The 20,163-nt window shown below is 34.8% G+C and overlaps 1 protein-coding gene across 1 annotated transcript; it reads left to right on the top strand.

Moving 5' to 3' along the window:
• The first annotated feature begins 3,944 nt into the window (after positions 1-3,944).
• Positions 3,945-11,780, top strand: LOC132722135 (ultra-long-chain fatty acid omega-hydroxylase-like). Its single transcript, XM_060706568.1, has 9 exons — positions 3,945-4,104; positions 4,597-4,721; positions 5,077-5,139; positions 7,000-7,123; positions 7,793-7,925; positions 8,179-8,308; positions 8,440-8,721; positions 10,709-10,774; positions 11,279-11,780. The coding sequence occupies exons 1-9, from the start codon at positions 4,069-4,071 to the stop codon at positions 11,385-11,387; spliced, it is 1,068 nt and encodes a 355-aa protein (XP_060562551.1). The 5' UTR covers positions 3,945-4,068; the 3' UTR covers positions 11,388-11,780.
• Positions 11,781-20,163: the final 8,383 nt, after the last annotated feature.

The raw sequence follows: 20,163 nt of genomic DNA, 5'->3' as shown, positions 1-20,163 counted from the left end.
AACAGTGTGTTCCGTATCATTTCAACATAACTTTATGAAAATATGCTAAAACATCACTGCATTCACTCGATACTTGGACATGAGTAAATATATCAGATTTAAAACATGTATCTTTCTATGAAATAGTGTCAAAAAACATATGACTTGCTAGAAAATCGCATGTTATGGCCAAATGAGTGTGAATCCGTTCCCCTCGGCCCAGGCTATGAAAAGAAAACTGTACTCGAATTTTTCTCAAAAACCAATTCAGGGGTTTTCAAGAATTTTGATATACTGTGGATAACTTATATAATTACGGGTACTCTGCGCCTTATCTGATCAAAATCGGTTGAGTAATAAATAAGTTATGAAGAAAAAACATACCTGAATCGGGTGAAAAATCGGCGTGTTCCGTACCCGAAAAGTCACGTGGTATGGCCACATTGTTATACCCGCGTTTGATTAATTTTAGGAAAGCTAAGATATGACCTTTTAACCTTTAGAGAAGATTTAGACATTAGCGATTACATTGGGTCGATACCGGTAGCGGATTTATCGTGTTTTGGAGTATTTCATGAGAGTTTATGTTGTTTTTATGTGTACTGTATACTGAAAAATAATAGACATGTTTCCAACATTGAATGTGATCTTACAAACAGTTTTGTTAATTATAGGAACATATATCTTTTATCATGCTGTTTCGATATTCATCAATTATCGACAAAACAAGAAAATATTCAATGGAGCTAAGGGACCAGAAAAATATCACTGGTTGTTTGGCAGTTTCTTTTATGTAAGTATGTTTTTTTTTCTGTTTAAACGGGACTTCTATGTCAGCATACAAGTTTAAATGCCAAGATGGCTTTACAATAATATAAACAATAATATAAACGATCTGTTAACTTGTCAAATAAACTTCAGGTACTTTATACTGACCTACATGATATGAACAGATTAGGTTTAATAGGTCATAATATAGGACGAATTTTTATGCGACGTTAACATGCTATTGAAAATATGCTTTCATTGAATGCATTATTATACAGACGCTTGGGGTCAGATCCTGCCCCAACGTGATACGCTCCTGAAAACACCATATCAAAAATAGTTAATATTTAAATACGTATTGGACATCTGTTTCAAACAATTTTTACAGAAAATTTACAGACAAGGATTTTTCTAAAAATAGATTCCCTTATAAGAAATTCACATAGCAACAGTTGCTGGTCGTACAAACTTTTTGTCCGACCTGTTACCAGTGATATAGAATTTAAATTACTTTCAGTGTGGAGTCAATGAAAAATTATAAGTTTAAATTAATTTTTTAGTATAAATGTATGAAAATTTAATTTTAATTCCAGATTTTCGGAGAAAAAAGGAGGATAAAGAAATCGGCCCGTCCGTCTGTTCATCTGTCCGTCCGTCACTTTCATACCATTTCCATTACTAAGCCTTTCATCAAAGGAGTTTAAGTAGCTTGGCACAACTGTTTATTATAATAATACGATGTCATGCGCAACATCCATACCCCTACCTCAAACGTCAAGTTCACACTTGGTGATAAAATGTCAACATTGTCTGTTGGATGGTATATATCGTGTCTGGTCAATAACTTTTTAATCCATTAAGGGATTGTGAAAATACTTGACAAAATGTTCACAATAATGAGACGACGTGTCGTGTGCAACACCCAGTCGCCTACTTCCAAGGTCAAGGTCACAATTGGGGGTGCAAGATTAACTTGGTCTGCTATAGGGTATATTTTGTATCCGATCCATAATTTTTCAAAGATCAAAGGATTTTAAAATAACTTGGCACAAATGTTCCAAAACATAAGACGATGTGTTATGCGCAGGGTCGGATCCCTACCTCCAAGGTCAAGGCCACACTTAGAGGTCAAGGCTTATCAAGCTTATCCGTTGCTATGAAAAATTGACCGGAAGAAGTATTTTCTCGCGTATGCGCAATCTGCGTAGGGCAAAAAGATCACCGCCCTACATAGAAATGTAATAAAAGTTCATAGACAATTCCGAGTTAGTTTAAGGTAAAAATAAGAAAATCATATAAAAAAGCTTTTAACAGAAACACAAAGGATACCATTATAGCTTTGTGGCTAAGATTGCCATAAAAACGCATGGAAAAGACGATTGCATAAGAATTCCCCCTTACGTTCACGGACCTGACATTGAGATAATTGTTGTAAAAAATGAAATAAATATACATTTATTAGCAAATAAAGAAGTCAATATAATTGTTATTGAAATCGTCCATATAAAAACTAAAGACATTTTATAACATATATTATTATGAAATCGAAGTAATGATATCATTCTTAAAATAACTCGGAACAAGTGATAATGCACTAACCGCCTTGTCAATCCACTCTCAAAGGAATACCAATTGTGTAATATTATGTAATACAAGGGTAACAATATTTTAACTTTAACATCCTGCTGTTTCAGTTAAAATTACTGATGAAAAAGTCTTTTAATGAGGACTTTTGGTCCGCTAATTTTGTATATCTGTTATGAATATCAATTCATGATTTAAGTACTTACTGCTTTAATTCATACCAAAATTTCTGTTTTCTTGGTGACAAAACTTATAATCACGTTTTGTAAAGCCTTCAAGTACGCTAAAATCACAGATGTATATGTAGCCTCGTGCTAAAATCGGTTGCTATGGAAAACTCGTACTGTAAAAAGGTCTATATATATTTTGTGTCCAGCCCATAACATTTTCACCAATCAACGGATTTTGAAATAACTTTGCATAAATGTCAAAAGATTTTGCACTGAAAGTGTAGATCCATACCTCAATCTTTTGAAATAGCACAATTTTGTGTTTGATTTAAAACTTCCCTTAGTCAGTGAACATCGGTCACTCTGTTACAAATTCATGTTGATGGTTGGGTTATTTTAAACAGTTTAGCTTCACGGGTATAATTCTGATGATGTAGTGCTAGGGGATAAATTATTTAAAGAAGATTTCTTCGATCAGGATCCATGCTGTTCGCTATCAGTTTCTTTACTTGGTTGTAGGTCCCTGTAAGCGAACAGCATGGATCTGATCAGACTGCGCGGATGCGCAGGCTGGTCTGGATCCATGTTGGTCTCTAACACATTATTTAGTTTTGTCATGACGCGGCTCATTTACAGAGAGAAAAATGGTGTCCATCGCCATATAAGCAGATTGTAGTCATTTTTTTTTGTTCCATTTTAAAAAAAATCTCTATTTGGATAGTCGTTTAAAAAGTTTTTTTTTCTTTTCTATGGGTTTCCCCCAAAAAAAAAAAATGTTTTTTTTTAAAAGGGGCAAATTCCGAAGGTTTAAAAATTTCTTTTAAATTTAATGTTTTCGTATTATTTCCATTTCCCGAAGTTCCCCATGAGGGGCAAGTATTTGATCAAATGTGTAAAAATAGGGAATGTCAAGGTTTTTGTTTATTTTGGGGTGCTTTGGAAAATTTGGCCCCTCCGTCCACGTATAAAGAAAAAGTTTAAAAGCAAAGGTCAGTTTTTAAATTTTTTTTTAAAAAATTTTTGCAGAAGCAAAAAACATAGACAAAAAAATTTTAAAAAAACCCAAAAAACCAAAAAATTATTATTTGAATCGGTAAAATGTAGGCATTGGTAATTTAAATCCAATGTTGAAATTATCACAATGTTAAGTTCGTAGGGTATCCCTTTTTCTCTTTGTTTTACTGTTAATACTCCATTAATCAAATCATCTGTTTTGAGAGAAATTGTGCCAATATGTTAAGATAACTAACATCAACATGCAATACACGTTAATGGAATTGCTTGCAGTTTAAAGCTTTACATTATACATGATATGAATCATTATTGGGAAGTGATTAATATTATTGTGCTTATAACTTGAGACAAGTCTTGTCATGATGAACAAGGATACTATATTTCCATTTTCATTTTATATCGGAAACAGAACCCAAGTCGATGGTTTAGATGGAGCTTACAGAATTTATATCCGTGGCTTGGAGATGGATTGCTTGTAGCTAACGGTGAAAAATGGGCGCGAAACAGACGTCTGCTTACTCCCGCCTTTCACTTTGAGATTCTGAAGCCGTACATGAATGTATATAACCAGTCTGGTGATGTGTTTGTCGTAAGTTTCTTCAATTTTAACATAAAAAATGACCAAGTCCTTCGAGCAGAACATAGAATAGCGATAATACTGAACTACACGCATTGCCAAATTTATGTTAATTCTAAATTGCAACAATGAAATCCTTTGAACTCATATCGCAATTATATTTTGTGTTGCTGATATTTATCGATTTTGCATGATAATTTGTCATATGACGTCAATATTGACGTCAAAGTTTAGTTCAAAACAGTCAATTATTTATTTTTGAATATTGCTTTCCTTTCTATTTTTAATCAAGAAATATAAAATTTATGCCGTTTTAGAATTGACTCGCTCTACAATATCTCAGAGTGTACCTTTTTTCCAGCGCCATTCTTACCAAAACAGCATTTTACTTAGATCCATTTCCTACATTTTATTTCTGTGATATTGTAGGAATGTTTGAAATAATCAAGACTGTCTTATGCGTCACTAATTATCTGCTCCAATAAGTCAATATGTCCTTTCTAGAAAAAGCTTGCAGCTCAAGCAAAATCCAATGAAAGATTCGAAGTATTTCAGCACGTCTGTATGTATACATTGGAGGTTATATTAAAATGTGCGTTTTCATACAGCGAAGACGTTCAAACAGCGGGGTAATGGATATTATTTTTTAACAATTCGATAAGTCTTTTTACAGCTAAAATATAAACAATTTTTAGGAACTCAAGTGGTATTCTATATAACTACATCCGACTTACAATTCAAACAATAGTCTTACAAGTTAAGATATAACAAGATAAATAAAATATTTAAAGAATCAAATTTAAATAGTAAAACATGGGCGAAGAGAATGAATTGAGCTTTATTTTATTACACATTGTACCTATATTTCATGGATATCCATGTTCTCTTTACGATCAAAAGTCTTGTAATTAGTTTTGTAATTTTAATACTGAATAAATAAGCTTGCTGATTTGTAAAAATTACGTTTGTAAATCTCATTTTCAGTGATTCTAACGAATACGTAAACACAGTGAATAGAATAACAGACGCTGTGACATACAGGTTCCTGTAAGTATTTTTACTTTAAAAATGCCATACTTGATATTGTTGAGGATTTTAGCTACTTAGGTGTTAAGTTTAATTATAATGGTAAGTTCAATAAAACTACTAAATACCTGTGTGACCAAGCTAGAAAAGCTGTTTGCTGTACTTAAAAAATCCAGAACTCTTTGTCTTGATATAGATTTACAATTACAACTTTTTGACTCCATGGCCACTCCTATTTTGTTATATGGTGTAGAAGTGTGGGGTGTAGGTAACATTGATATTGTAAAGCAATTTCAGTTGAAATATCTTAAACTCATAATGAATGTCAAAAAGTCCACTCCTAGTGTTATGGTATTTGGGGAGCTTTGGTACTCTTCCAATTGATTGTGTCATAAAATGTAGAGTCCTAAATTTTTGGTGCAAAATCATAAATTCAAAACCTGATAAAGTATGTAATATTATGTACAAACTAATGTTGAATTGGACCGTCAAAACGTATATCACTCCCATGGATAGCTTATGTTAAAAAATCATTGCAAGAGCTTGGTTTTGCTGGATACTGGATAACACCAATCTGTGTTATCACCTTCTTATTTTAAAAATATTGTCAAATCTAGAATCAAAGACCAATATGTTCAAATGTGGCATGAACAGGTGTTTAACTCTAGCAAATGTATCACTTACAGAATTTTTAAATCCTCATTTGAGTTAGAACCCTATTTCAAACTTTTACCTAGAAATGTAGCCTTATCGCTGTGTAGGTTTAGATGGGGTAACCATAAACTCCCTATTGAAAAGGGTCGTTATATAAATTTGGATCATGATTTAAGATATTGCCATCTCTGTCCAAATAATTCTTAATTAGGTGATGAGTTTCATTATATTTTTCTTATTTTAACATTTATCGTAGAAAGTACTTGCTCATTAATTTACAAAGAGGTAACATGTTTAATTTACAGCAATTATTTCAAAATACTGATAGAACTGTATTAATCAAACTGTCTGTTTTTACATAAAGAATAATGTCTATTGTGAAATAATGTTTACCACCTTCTAGTCGGTATCTATTGCCAAGTACGTATTGTCTTTATTTTTCATTATTTACTTTTATGTATTTTATTTAATTTTTTTTGTTATTTTTTCATCTTTAAGGTCTCATGACATTTGTAATCGCATTGTGACACTTCCTATTTATTTTTTGTGGAACTAATTGTACCGGCGTGGTGTGGTTGCAATGTGGGGCTGTTGTGGTTACACCATGTCGCTGCATCACTTCATTTGCGTTTTGGTCAGGAACTTTCATTGTGCGGTTGCATTATGTCTCATTCTAGTCACTCATTTGTAAAGTCATTCATAAGTATATCTAGTCTTATTTTTGTATTTATCATGCAAATTATTTTGTCTCAAGCTTTATTTACACATCTGTATTATTTTGTTAATGCTCATTTGTTTGTGAAATTTTACTGTGTATAAAACTGATGCCCATATGGGCCTAGTTGAAATAAAAAAAAACTTGAAACTTGAAAAACTTATAAACTCATGTTGTTTGTACATCCTGTGACTGTTTTTTGTTATAATTTTCTCTTTTTATCGTAGTTGTAATGTATTGTAGTATGCACGTTATAAACGTAAACCCTGATTCAAGTGCATGTCCGTGATCTTAAATCGAATTAATGTCGATGCTCACTCACAGGAAAGAACCAAAAATGCCAATTATCGTTGACTTTTTCCCAAAATGTTGTATTCTCAAAACGAAAGCCATTTAAGTTTTACCAGTTAAAACATAATGTTTAATATGCGGATGTGATTTAAAGTACCTATAGACAAGTACATGAACTTATATTTTTTATTTATTTTTCAATAAATTTTGCATTTTTCTAGCAATCCGTTGATGTACTTTGATACCATCTGGAACCTGAGTTCAATCGGACGACAATTTAAGAAAGATTGTAATTTTGTTCATACAGTAGCCGAGGAAGTAATTGACAATAGAAGAGATGCTTTGGTAATTTTAACTATAGTACAACTCTGACTGACTTAAGATAAATAACGATTAGCGTAAAATATCACATTTGTTTTGTTTGATTTTACGCTACACCTACAAAATTGAGGTCATATGGCATTGAAACAGGAAAGACGATTATGGCTAACTTCGGGTGTTATAATCTTAAAGCAACAAAAGGGGTGAAAACCACCTCACTCGTGGAGAACAAAGAGATGCACAAATGCGTCTCTTACAAATCATGCAGGGTTAAATGGTGTCAGCAATTCTGAAGCCTCAACCCGTAAAGATATATCGTAATGAAAAAGAACATACAAAGTTAAATTAAAGTTTTATACCTGTCTCTAATAAAGTTCTCCAGGGACTTAAACACATCTCTTGTCAATTGTTGGCCAAAACTTATTTGAGCCGCGTCACGACAAAACCAACATAATGGGTTTGCGACCAGCATGGATCCAGACCAGCCTGGGCATCCGCGCAGTCTGAACAGGATCCATGCTGTTCGCTATCAGTTTGTTTACTTGTTCATGTTGTTATAGGGTCTGTAAGCGAACAGCATGGATCCTGATCAGACTGCGCGGATGCGCAGGCTGGTCTGGATCCATGCTGGTCGCAAACCCACTATGTTGGTTTTGTCGTGACGCGGCTTATTTTAGTTTTGTCTAATATCAGAATAAACAAGATAGTACCAAAGGCAGCCGATACACTGACTTCCTAGATATTCTGTTGACAGCATGTGACGAAGACGGACAAGGTCTTACAAAACTAGAGATACGGAATGAAGTGGATACTTTCTTGTTCGAAGGTGACCTTGATTTTAACTTAATTATTTTTCTTCATAATATACAAGTTAAAGTTATATACGAATAGTAGGTTGGAACCAAAATATATAAATTATAATTCGTAAATTGTAAAGCACGATATTGTTTATGATTATATTAATAACAAATAGACTATATAAATGACTAAATGCAGATGCCTTGTTTTATATTTTAACATCAAATAAATAACACATGTAAGTAATAAAAAAAATTATAGCATATAAATTGTTTCGCTAGGTCACGACACAACAGCCAGTGCCATATCATGGATCTTGTATTCTTTGGCAGAGCATCCTGAATGTCAACAAAAATGTCAGACTGAGATAGATGAGATACTTGCAGGCAAGGAAACAGATGACTTAGAGTGGTATAAATTTTATGTGACACAACTATGATTATATGAATTCTTGAATTGTAAAGGATTGCTGTATGTATATGATGAGATATAAAACAATCAGTGGAAGTTATTTGCATAAAATTTATTTCTGTATTTTATAGGTCTGACTTAAGTCACCTAGAATACCTGACTATGTGTATAAAGGAAGGAATGCGTCTACATGCTCCGGTTCCGGCTATAACACGAGACATCACTGAAGACTTCGATCTAGGTGATAGAGTTGCACCTAAAGGGACAACGGTCATCGCAAATATTTGGGTATTAAACCACATGGAAACTATCTGGGGCCCAGATCACATGGAATTTAAGCCAGAACGATTTTCGAAGGAAAACATTGACAGAATTGAGCACTTTCAATATGTTCCGTTCTCTGCAGGACCAAGGTAAGTCTTACAAATTGTATGTTAACACTGCTCACATACTTAAAATGAATTCTTAAGGTACAACTGTCATAGCTCTTAAATTATATTCTACCATCTACAGTATTGTCATATATCAGCAAAAGACAACACTTTTTTAAAGTACTAATTTTTCACTTTAAACATTTTATTTGAAATAAGATCAAGTTTTAGAGGCCTATATGGGCGAATTATTAAGGTAGCTTAACTTGAATCATTTGCCCCTCATCGCTGTGGATTCAAGCCCCGCTGTTGTGGGTTCAAGCCCCGCTGCTGTGGGTTCAAGCCCCGCTGCTGTGAGTTCAAGCCCCGCTGCTGTGGGTTCAAGCCCTGCTCGTACTCTGGATCCTCTTTCATTTGAGGAACTTTTTCAGCCTGCTAAGGGAAAATAGGTTGTTTTTTAATCAGGTGCACACTAGTACCTGGAATAATAATGTTTTCCTGTACCAGTAAAGCTGGGAAGTCGCCACATGACCTTACTGTATCCGTGTGACTATTCCTAGAAAGTTGAACAACCTTTATGCTTTTTTTTAGCTCACCTGTCACAAAGTGACAGGGTGAGCTTTTGTGATCGCTTTTCGTCCGGCGCCCGTCCGTCGTCCGTCCGTCCGTAAACTTTTACTTTAAATGACATCTCCTCATAAACCACTAAGCCAATTTCATCCAAACTTCACAGGAATGTTCCTGGGGTCAAAATTGGCCCCGCCCCAGGCGGTCATTGATTTTCCCTATATGCATATAGTAAAAACTTAAAAAATCTTCTTTTAAAGAACTAGAGCTAAGATATTTAGCATGAAACATGTTCTAATGGGTGTCTACCAAGTTTGTTCAAATAAAAGCCCTGGGGTCAATAATGGCCCGCCCCGGGGGTCATTGATTTTCCTTATATGTGTATAGCAAAAACTTATAAAATCTTCTTTGAAAAAAAACCCAAATAGCTAGAGTTTAAAATTAAGCATTAAACATCTTCTAGTGAGTGTCTACAAAGTTTGTTCAAGTGAAAGCCCTGGGGTCAAAATTGGCCCCGCCCCGGGGGTCATTGATTTTCCTTATATGTGTATAGCAAAAACTTAAAAATCTTCTTTGAAAAAACCCAAATAGCTACTGTTTAGATATTAAGCATGAAACATCTTCTACTAAGTGTCTACAAAGTTTGTTCAAATAAAAGCCCTAGGGTCAAAACTGGCCCCGCCCGAGGGGTGTCATTGTTTTTAACTATATGTGTATAGTAAAAACTTAAAAAATCTTCTTTTAAAAAAACCAATGAGCTAGAGCTTAGATGTTAAGTGTCACGGTTCAGAACTGTTCACTATATAGGGGAGAAGATGTGTAAGCGGCCGGATAGCTCAGTCGGTAGAGCCGCGGTACGGTATTCCGAGGGTCCCGGGTTCGAGTCCCGGTCAGGCTGCACATTTTTCTCACCCTGTGACATTTGGCGCCCAACGGGGGACCGTGGCTGAATACAGCTCAGAGTTTAATTCACATTGCTCTGTAACTCTGTGAAATTCGAGGACGAATTTCAATATAGCAGGGGAGTATGTCACGGTTCAGAACTGTTCACTATAAAGGGGAGAAGAAGTGTAAGCGGCCGGATAGCTCAGTCGGTAGAGCCGCGGTACGGTATTCCGAGGGTACCGGGTTCGAGTCCCGGTCAGGCTGCACATTTTTCTCACCCTGTGACATAAGCATGAAACATCTTCTTATAGGTGTCTACCAAGTTTGTTCAAATAAAAGCCCTTGGGTTAAAATTAGCCCTGCCAGGGGCGGGGGAGGTTATTGTTTTTCATTATATGTGTATAGTAAAAACTTAACATCATGAAACAGCTTCTAATGGGTGTCTTCCAAGTTTGTTCAAATAAAAGCCCTGGGGTTTAAACTGGCCTCGCTCCGGGGCCTATATACAGGTGAGCGACCTCAGGGCCATCATGACCCTCTTGTTTGCAAACACATCATTATCTTTTTATTTTTTTAGAAACTGTATCGGACAAGTATTTGCCATGAATGAAGAAAAGGTTATCCTGACAAAGCTACTTAGAAAGTAAGTTTATTTCCTTAATATTCTTTTAAATAGGAAAAATCATCAAAGAATTTGTTTTTTTTTTTGTAGAAGTTCCGTAGTAAAAAGTATTGTTTGTATAACATTTGGCATCTCTTTAAAAGATATTTTATATTCTGTAAAGGGGTGATCACTTGAGATAAATAAAAATAAAAGCAAATAGGTTTTAATGAGTCTGTTGGTGAGAGATTATGAAAGATATTACATTTCTCACGCCCCCTAGCACCGGCTGAATCGGTATTCAATTTTTAACACTGAAAGTGTTGGAATCAATGATCCCGAAGGACCAGAATAACAATAATTTAACACTTGTATTAAGTATGGCACAACATTTTACAGCTGCTACATAGCACTTTAAACACCTGTTATAAAGCAATTAAAGGTTTTTTGGAATTTTTTAAACAAAAATATTGATATAATCACTTTTTATAAGAATTTCTTCCACGTATAACAACAAATATAATTTGATTGAATTTTATATTTCAGTTTTACATTTCGTCTTGACCCATCACATACAGTAAAACGTAAAATGTCCTCTGTCATGAGAACACAGAATGGAATGTACATGTTTGTTGAGAAACGAAGACTTGAATAAATTTTAGACATTGGAAAAATGACATTTCTGATTGCTTTATTGTTATCTTATACAATGTTTATGGCATCTAGTTTTATATCATTCGGACTTATAATTGAATTTGTTCTACCTATGAAACATATGCAATATAAATATTAAGACAATTAAAAATTGGACAACATTCAAACGGATGTAATCACAGCTGGCAGGAACTGTCAATCATTGCTTCATTTTTAATTTTTCACTGGATTTGAAAAAAGTCCATGATAAAAAAACAATAAATAAAATAAAGTAAAAACAAAACCCACAAGTATACGAACAAACGAAGAAATATAGAAAAGATAAATATGGTTGAATTGTATTCTATGCCTCTACAATTTTAAATGAATCATGAATAATAAATCACTACTGCAATTGATTTTTCTTTTAAGAAAACGAGTGACTCTCCATAAGCATCCACCTTATTTTCCAGACTTAGTACCCACTCCTTTTTTCCTGAACATCCGAAAGGTCATCGCTACAAGAGTAGAAATGGACTTGGGTCGGCCATCTTTCAGTCTTTGAAAGGTATACCAAAGGAGGCATATTTTGAAGCATTTAAAAAAAATGATTAACATCTGAATCTTTGCATTTCTGTCGGAGACTATCTCGAAGGGTTGAAATAGAAAATTTAAAATATTTTATCTTTTGTTACCTTGAAAGACAATAATGCATTACATATTGACCCACATTCGTGTAAATTGGTTCACCGTTGGGACAGGAAACATTTTACCGGTAGTAAACATTGTCATTCACACAATCTAATTGTTTCATGACTATATTATTCAAAGGCCATTCAAGTTGTAGGAATACTAGTATCTGAAAGTTGAATGAGTAATTCATTTAAGAGCTGACGAATAATTAATTCTATTGTAAAAAACTAAAAAAATGAGGCTGTTTTAATTTAGAAAAGGAACAAAGTTTTGAAGAGTAAACAACTTTCCTTTGTGTTCAAGAAAGTGTATTGTTTGTTATCAGTTGGGTATTATAAAAATAAAAATAGTGTAAGATGAGTTGATAATTACAAAGAGCAATTAAATATGTCATTAGAAATTAATAAAGTGCTGCAAATAAACCTTTAATGTACCATCAATTTAGCCTCAATCAATTTATATCTATCGCATTCATGAATGGAATTGTCATTTATAGAATGCTAAAATACTGATTAAAGACTTTACAAAGCTATTTTAGGCCAACAGTGTTGCAGCGTTTGACTAAATATAAAGAGTAGTGTTTCGTACATCGAATGCTTTTAATCATTAATAAAGATATAAATTGATAAGTTTCTAGTTTCTATTTAATTTTCTGAATTCACTAGTGCAAAATAATTTGGTTTATTTAATTTTACCCATGAAATATGGTGCTATATCAGTCAAATATATTTCATATTTTTTAAAAATAAATATGAAATATAAATATGAAAGTGGGCGGAGTCAAAACTCATATTTATTTTAAGGGACTTCTTTCGCCGTTTTGTTTGTAAAATCTGATGAATACAAAACAACTTTTTCTTGAACATTGTTTTGAAAACTATCTAGCATGATAGAAAATGGTCTAACTAAGAAAATTAATCCGAACACCAATATCTTTAATTCAGTAATTAACGCTGTACAGACGTTTAAAGAGCTGTTTACATGACGTCACAATGTAGCGCCAAACAGCGCGTGCTTACGCATAAATTACTGCGCGCTGTACAATTGCAGTTGGTAGCAAGCAAGGGGATTCGTTAACATTTTCTTTGATAATGAAATTAAATAAAAAGGTTATTTTTTCGTTTTTCGTGAAATATGGTATATATTTTCACTCAACATGATAAAATGCCACATATTTTCACTCGCCGTACCGGCTCGTGAAAATATGTGACATTTTATCATGTTTCGTGAAAATATATTCCATATTTCACGCAAACGAAAAAATATCCTCTTAATATTTGATCTTTTCCAAAAGTGTTTATATATATATATATCTTTAAAAATAAAACAATTTCTACATTTTCTATCATCAACGGTACAGCACTAGGTTTATTCCATCTGCCAGTTTCGATTTCAGTATGTGAGAGGAAACACTTAGCCGAGACAGTGCAATCGAAACTTTTCAATATTAATACAGTTTAAGTACTTCTGAAATTTGAAATCTACAAATAATACACGAGCTCTAGTTTAGTCATTTAATTCTGAAAACCAATTTTGGAAAAAAACATCATTTACGCTCTGTTGACTTAACAGATAACATACATCTTCATCTACTTGAAATAACCATACATCGTTAAAGTGACTGTAATAAGTCCCCATGTTCTTTAGTAATGCCTCTGTACAATAAATCATCCATAACTGCTTTTACATAGTTACATCCTTGTTGTTGTTTAATTTAGTATGTGAGAAGTTAGCAGTTAACAGTGAGCTAAGCAAAAAGGCATTACGATTTATATAGGGAAATCAATGATCTGCTGTTATGCTCAGCTGGGTAAGCAATCTAGCAGAGCATTCCAAAATAAAGTGTAGAAATGCTTTGCTGGTATGCTCAGCTGGGTAAGCAATCTAGCAGGCCATTACTAAATATAGTGTAAAAATGCTCTGCTGGTATGCTCAGCTGGCTAGGCAATCTAGCGGGGCGTTCCAAAATATAGCGTAAAAATGCTCTGCTGGTATGCTCAGCTGGCTAGGCAATCTAGCAGGGCATTCCTAAATATATTGTAAAAAATACTCTGCTGTTAAACTCAGCTGGCTAAGCAATCTAGCGGGGCCATTACTAAATATAGTGTAAAAAGCTCTGCTGTTATGTTCAGCTTGCTAAACAATCTAGCGGGGCATTCCAAAGTAAAGTGTAAAAATGCTCTGCTGTTATGCTCAGCTGGCTAAGCAATCTAGCGGGGAATTCCAAAATATAGTGTAAAATGCTCTGCTGTTATGCTCAGCTGGCTAAGCAATCTAGCGGGGCATTCCAAAATATAGTGTAAACATGATCTGCTGGTATGCTCAGCTGGCTAGGCAATCTAACAGAGCATTCCTTAATATAGTGTACAAATGCTTGGCTGTTATGCTCAGCTGGCTAAGCAATCTAGCGGGACATTCCAAAATATAGTGTAAAAATGCTCTGCTGAATTGCTCAGCTGGCTAGGCCATCTAGAAGGCCATTCCTAAATATAGTGTTAAAAATGCTCAGCTGGCTAGGCAATCCAGCAGAGCAATCCTAAATATAGTGTAAAAATGCTCTGCTGGCAAGCTCAGCTGGCTAAGCAATCTAGCAGAGCGTTCCAAATTATAGTGCGAAAAATGCTCTGCTGGTATGCTCAGCTAGCTAAGCAATCTAGCAGGGCATTCCTAAATATAGTGTTAAAAATGCTTAGCTGGCTAGGTAATCCAGCAAAGCATTCTGAAAATTAGTGTAAAAATGTTCTAGGCAAACCAGCAGGGCATTCTTAAATAAAGTATAAATTTCGTTGGTCTGCAACTGATTATTTGGCACTCGTAGACTTTCTGAAATATTTAGTGCCAATGCAGATAATGACATTTTTGACTTCTACGGGACCCTCAAGTGTCTATTTCTTTGGTCTCCGACTGATTCTGGGACGATCGCAGACTTTCAGGAATTTTTGGTGTTAATGCAGATAATGACATTTGTGAATTTTTAGGACCATCCAGAGTCCATTTCGTTGGTCTGCGAATGTTTCTGGAACACTCGCAGACTTTCAGAAATTTTCGGTGCCAATGGAGATAATGACATTTTTACTTCAAAAGGACCCTCCTGAGTCTACTTCCTTGGTCTGCGACTGATTCTGAGTCACTCGCAGACTTTCAGGAATTTTGGTGTCAATGCAGAAAAAGATATTTCTGACTTATTGGGACCTTTCTGAATCCATTTTTTGGTCTGCAACTGATTCTGAGGCACTCATAGACTTTCAGGAATTTTTGATGTCAAGGCAGATAATGACATTTTTTACTTCTAGGGACCATCCAGGGTCCATTTGTTTGGTCTGCGACTTAATCTTGGACAGTCACAGACTTTCAGGAATTGTTGGTGTCAATAGAGATAATTACAATTTATGGCATTTTTGACCATCCAGAGTCTATTTCGTTGGTCTGCGACTGATTATTGGGCACTTGCAGACTTTCAGGAATTTTTGGTGCTAATGCAGATAATGACATTTTAGGGTAAAAATGCTCTGCTTATGACTAAGGGGTCCTTAAAAGTAAAAAAGTCATGTTCTGCAATGGCACTAAACATCCTGAAATTCTGCGAGTCTCAAGGAATCAGTTGCAGACTCAAGAAATGTACTATGGCGGTTCCCTAAAAGTCAGAAATGTCATTATCTCCATTGGCATCAAAATTCCTGAAAGTCTGCAAGTGTTCCAAAAAATCAGTCGCAGACCAGCGAAATGAACTCTGGTGGGTCGCTAGAAGCCAAAAATGTCATTATCTCCATTGGCACCAGAGATTCCTGAAAGTCTGCGAATGTCCCAGAATCAGTCGCAGACCATAAAATGGACTCTGGCGGGTCCCTAGAAGTAAAAATTGCCATCATCTCTATTGGCACCAAACTTTCCTGAAAGTCTGCGAGTGTCCAACAATGCGCTGCAGACCAATGAAATGGACTCTTAAAGGTCCCTAGAAGTCAAAAATATGATTATTTCCATTGGCATCAACCATTCCTGAAAGTCTGCGAGTGTCCAAGAATCAGTCGCAGACGACCAAAATGGACTCTTGAGGGTCCCTAGAAGTCTTAATTGTCAATATCAGCATTGGCACCAAAATTCCTGAAAGTCTGCGAGTGTCCTTCAAAAAGTCGCAGGACAATGAAATAGTCTCTTAAAGGTCCTTAGAAGTCAAAAATATCATTATTTCTATTGGCACCGAAAATTCCTGAAAGTTTGCGAGTGCCTCAGAATTGCCTAGAAGTCGAAAATGTCAATAAAACTTTGGCAACAATAAATCCTGGAACTCAGAATCAGTCTGCCAACTGATCATTCCACCAGAGCATTATTTAACTATATTTCGGAATGCCCTGCTAGATTGCCTAGCCAGCTTAGCATTCCATCAGAGCATTTTTACACTATATTTAGTAATACCCTGCTAGATTGCCTAGCCAGCTTAGCATTCCAGCAGAGCATTTTTACACTATATTTCGTAATGCTCTGCTAGATTGCCTAGCCAGCTTAGCATTCCAGCAGAGCATTTTTACACTATATTTAGGAATGCCCTGCTAGATTGCCTAGCCAGCTTAGCATTCCAGCAGAGCATTTTTACACTATATTTAGGAATGCCCTGCTAGATTGCCTAGCCAGCTTAGCATTCCAGCAGAGCATTTTTACACTATATTTAGTAATGCCCTGCTAGATTGCCTAGCCAGCTTAGCATTCCAGAAAAGCATTTGTTCACTATATTTAGTAATGCTCTGCTAGATTGCCTAGCCAGCTTAGCATTCCAGCAGAGCATTTTTTCACTATATTTAGGAATGCCCTGCTAGATTGCCTAGCCAGCTTAGCATTCCAGCAGAGCATTTTTACACTATATTTAGTAATGCTCTGCTAGATTGCCTAGCCAGCTTAGCATTCCAGAAAAGCATTTGTTCACTATATTTAGTAATGCTCTGCTAGATTGCCTAGCCAGCTTAGCATTCCAGCAGAGCATTTTTTCACTATATTTAGGAATGCCCTGCTAGATTGCCTAGCCAGCTTAGCATTCAAGCAGAGCATTTTTACACTATATTTAGTAATGCCCTGCTAGATTGCCTAGCCAGCTAAGCATTCCATAATAGCATTTGTACACTATATTTAGTAATGCCCTGCTAGATTGCCTAGCCAGCTTAGCATTCCAGCAGAGCATTTTTACACTATATTTAGTAATGCCCTGCTAGATTGCCTAGCCAGCTTAGCATTCCAGCAGAGCATTTTTACACTATATTTAGTAATGCCCTGCTAGATTGCCTAGCCAGCTTAGCATTCCAGCAGAGCATTTTCTCACTATATTTAGTAATGCCCTGCTAGATTGCCTAGCCAGCTGAGCGTTCCAGCAGATCAATCATTTTTTCACTAAAGCTAGGAATGCTCTGCTAGATTGCCAAGACAGCTGAGTATTGCAGCAGAGCATTTTTACACTATATTTAGGAATGCCCTGCTAGATTCCCAAAACAGCTGAGCATTACAGCAGATCATTACCTTCCCTATATAAATTGAAATGCCTTTTTGCTTAGCTCACTGTTCACTGCTAACTTCTCACATACTAATTTTTAGCCAGTGTTTTATAACACTTACAATTCTTCTGCATTTCAAACTTCTCCATAAATAAAATTGAATAAAAATGTTAGTTCAATTAAAGTTTGGTTTGTTTGATTAGGTTTTACGTCACACCGACACAGTATATGTCATATGGCGACGTTCCAGCTTTACTGATGGAGGAAGACCTCAGGTGCCCTTCCGTGCATTATTTCAGACACGAACGGGCACCTGAGTAGAACCACCGACGTTCCGTAAGTTAGCTGGATAGCTTCCTCACATTTGTTCAATTAAAGGGAATGTATAATAAACATACCATGTATATGATAAGACTGGTCTTGACAGTATCTGCTGATTTTAAAGCACTTCTTACAGCTCAAAACCATGATTTCTAAAATTTTGTTTCAATATATGCAAAAGTCCCATAATAGCGGGACACATTAGCAAACTTGCGACACACACACACGCATGCACGCACGCACGCACGCAGGCACACACACACGCATACATACATAACATAACATCATAGAAAACGGCTATTGAGATTTCCAAGAACACAATACATTCATATTCGTTTAAGTTATATAATGTGCCTGTAAAATTGAGCTGTGTATCTATATGTAAGGGAAAAATAATATGTATAATGAAGCTTTTAAGACACAAAAGAGGTCATAGCTAATATCTGGCATATAGAAATTTAAACATACATTATCTAATTTTATATAGTTAAACAAATCAGTTTCTAAAATGTTACATTATTTTAATACAACAAATACTAATATTCTTTAGTTAATCTGTATTTTCAGATGTGAGCATGCACACAATTTAAAACATACTTGGTTTATTTGTGAAAAAGGTTATCTATATACATGTATATATATTTCGATCATTTTCAAATTCTGGACATACAAGAAGACAGTGAAATTCATTGCCGACATCGTTACAAATATTACATTTACGGTCTTGAGTAGGTATATTCTGCCATCCTCCTATTTCAATTGTAAGGCGGTTATATCTTGTCAAAAAACAGTAAGAATTTCTAAGCTAAGCTGCATGAAAGTTTATTTATGTAATAGCTTCGTAAAAAATTATTTTTGGATATATTTGTAAACGGTTGTATCAGAAGTGTTATTTAATTCAGACCGCCAATTTTGTGCATAAATATCTTTTAACTTTTGAAATGTTGTTTTGATCAACCATTTACTGGCTTCTTGAAGATTCTATGTACTAAATCTTAGAAACACCAGATTCTCATAAACACTGTTATACATTTTCAATTCACAACTATTTAACTCTATTTTCTATATTCAATTTTCGTAAGAAAATGTATACATTTAATTGATGATAATTTTGTTAATTCATCACTACTGATAATTTCAATAAGTCTTGCCCAGAATGCAATTACTTTGAGTTTAATGTACACACCGATATTTTTTAGACGATTGCTCTACATTATCTAACTATATGTCGCAGCAGTAGGTCAAATGCAATTTATTATGGCTTGAACACTTTGCTTACGGACAGAATACAATTTTATTTCTTAGTATGTAAACTCCAATGTTGCATTCCTGGATTGAGTTTGCCGATTTAACATTGTAAATATGTATTTTAACAAAATACATTTTGTTAAACGACAAACACATTAATTGGTTTGCTGAGAGTAGCAATACCAAGCCGACAAAACAGAATTAAGTTACTTTCTTAGCTTTACATTGTCAAACCATCATGATTCGAATCAAGATTATCCAGCTGTACATCATGTACATATTTTGCAATAAGAGATAAAATAAGCTCCGCCCATTTACCCGCCCACAACATCATCGTAAATAAACGTATTTATCCGCTCATTTTCGGTAAACGGTAAAAGGGACCGAGTAAGAGTACACTTTGCATATTTAGCCCCGCCTTTAAATAAAGCACGAATTTCTTATAAAGCGTTATCATCATGATTAAAATAGACTATAAATCTGTGGAAATTATCAGTGTTACTGTATGTAAGTGCATATGCTTAATCCTCCTAATAAATTTATGCATATGTCTAGAAAATGGAAACAGGCTTTAAACTTCAGGACATACAACTGTACAATAATGTTTTTTCATTCATATGCCTAATAATTTAATCAGCAGATGAACCTATGTTAGGATATCAAGTAAGATTATTATAGGATCATCTGAATGCACTTGTACACAATGTATACTTATGTTCATTAAAGATATATGAGTAATCACATTATAAGAGGACCAAGAGATCATCTGCATGAACATATACTAGTTTTTATAGAAGATGCATGAGAGGTTAATGTAAGATGAGCAGGGAATCATCTAGATGTAAATATACATTAGTAGTGATGGAATATATATGAAGAAGGGTCATCTGGTCTTTAAGGTGTATAAACACTGTAGTTCTTAAAGAACATATGTGAGGGAAATACATATAAACATTTTTATTATGGAAAAAAAAAAATAAGGGTAACTCGTAAGATGCCCAGGGGATTATCTAGATGTACATATACTATAGTTTTCATGGAACAGAAATAAGGGTATTT

The sequence above is a fragment of the Ruditapes philippinarum genome, unplaced genomic scaffold (genome assembly GCF_026571515.1).
Source record: "Ruditapes philippinarum isolate M1 unplaced genomic scaffold, ASM2657151v2 ctg14793_1_1_1_1, whole genome shotgun sequence".
NCBI classification, from domain to species: Eukaryota; Metazoa; Mollusca; class Bivalvia; order Venerida; family Veneridae; genus Ruditapes; species Ruditapes philippinarum.
This window is presented reverse-complemented; position numbering and strand designations above follow the sequence as displayed.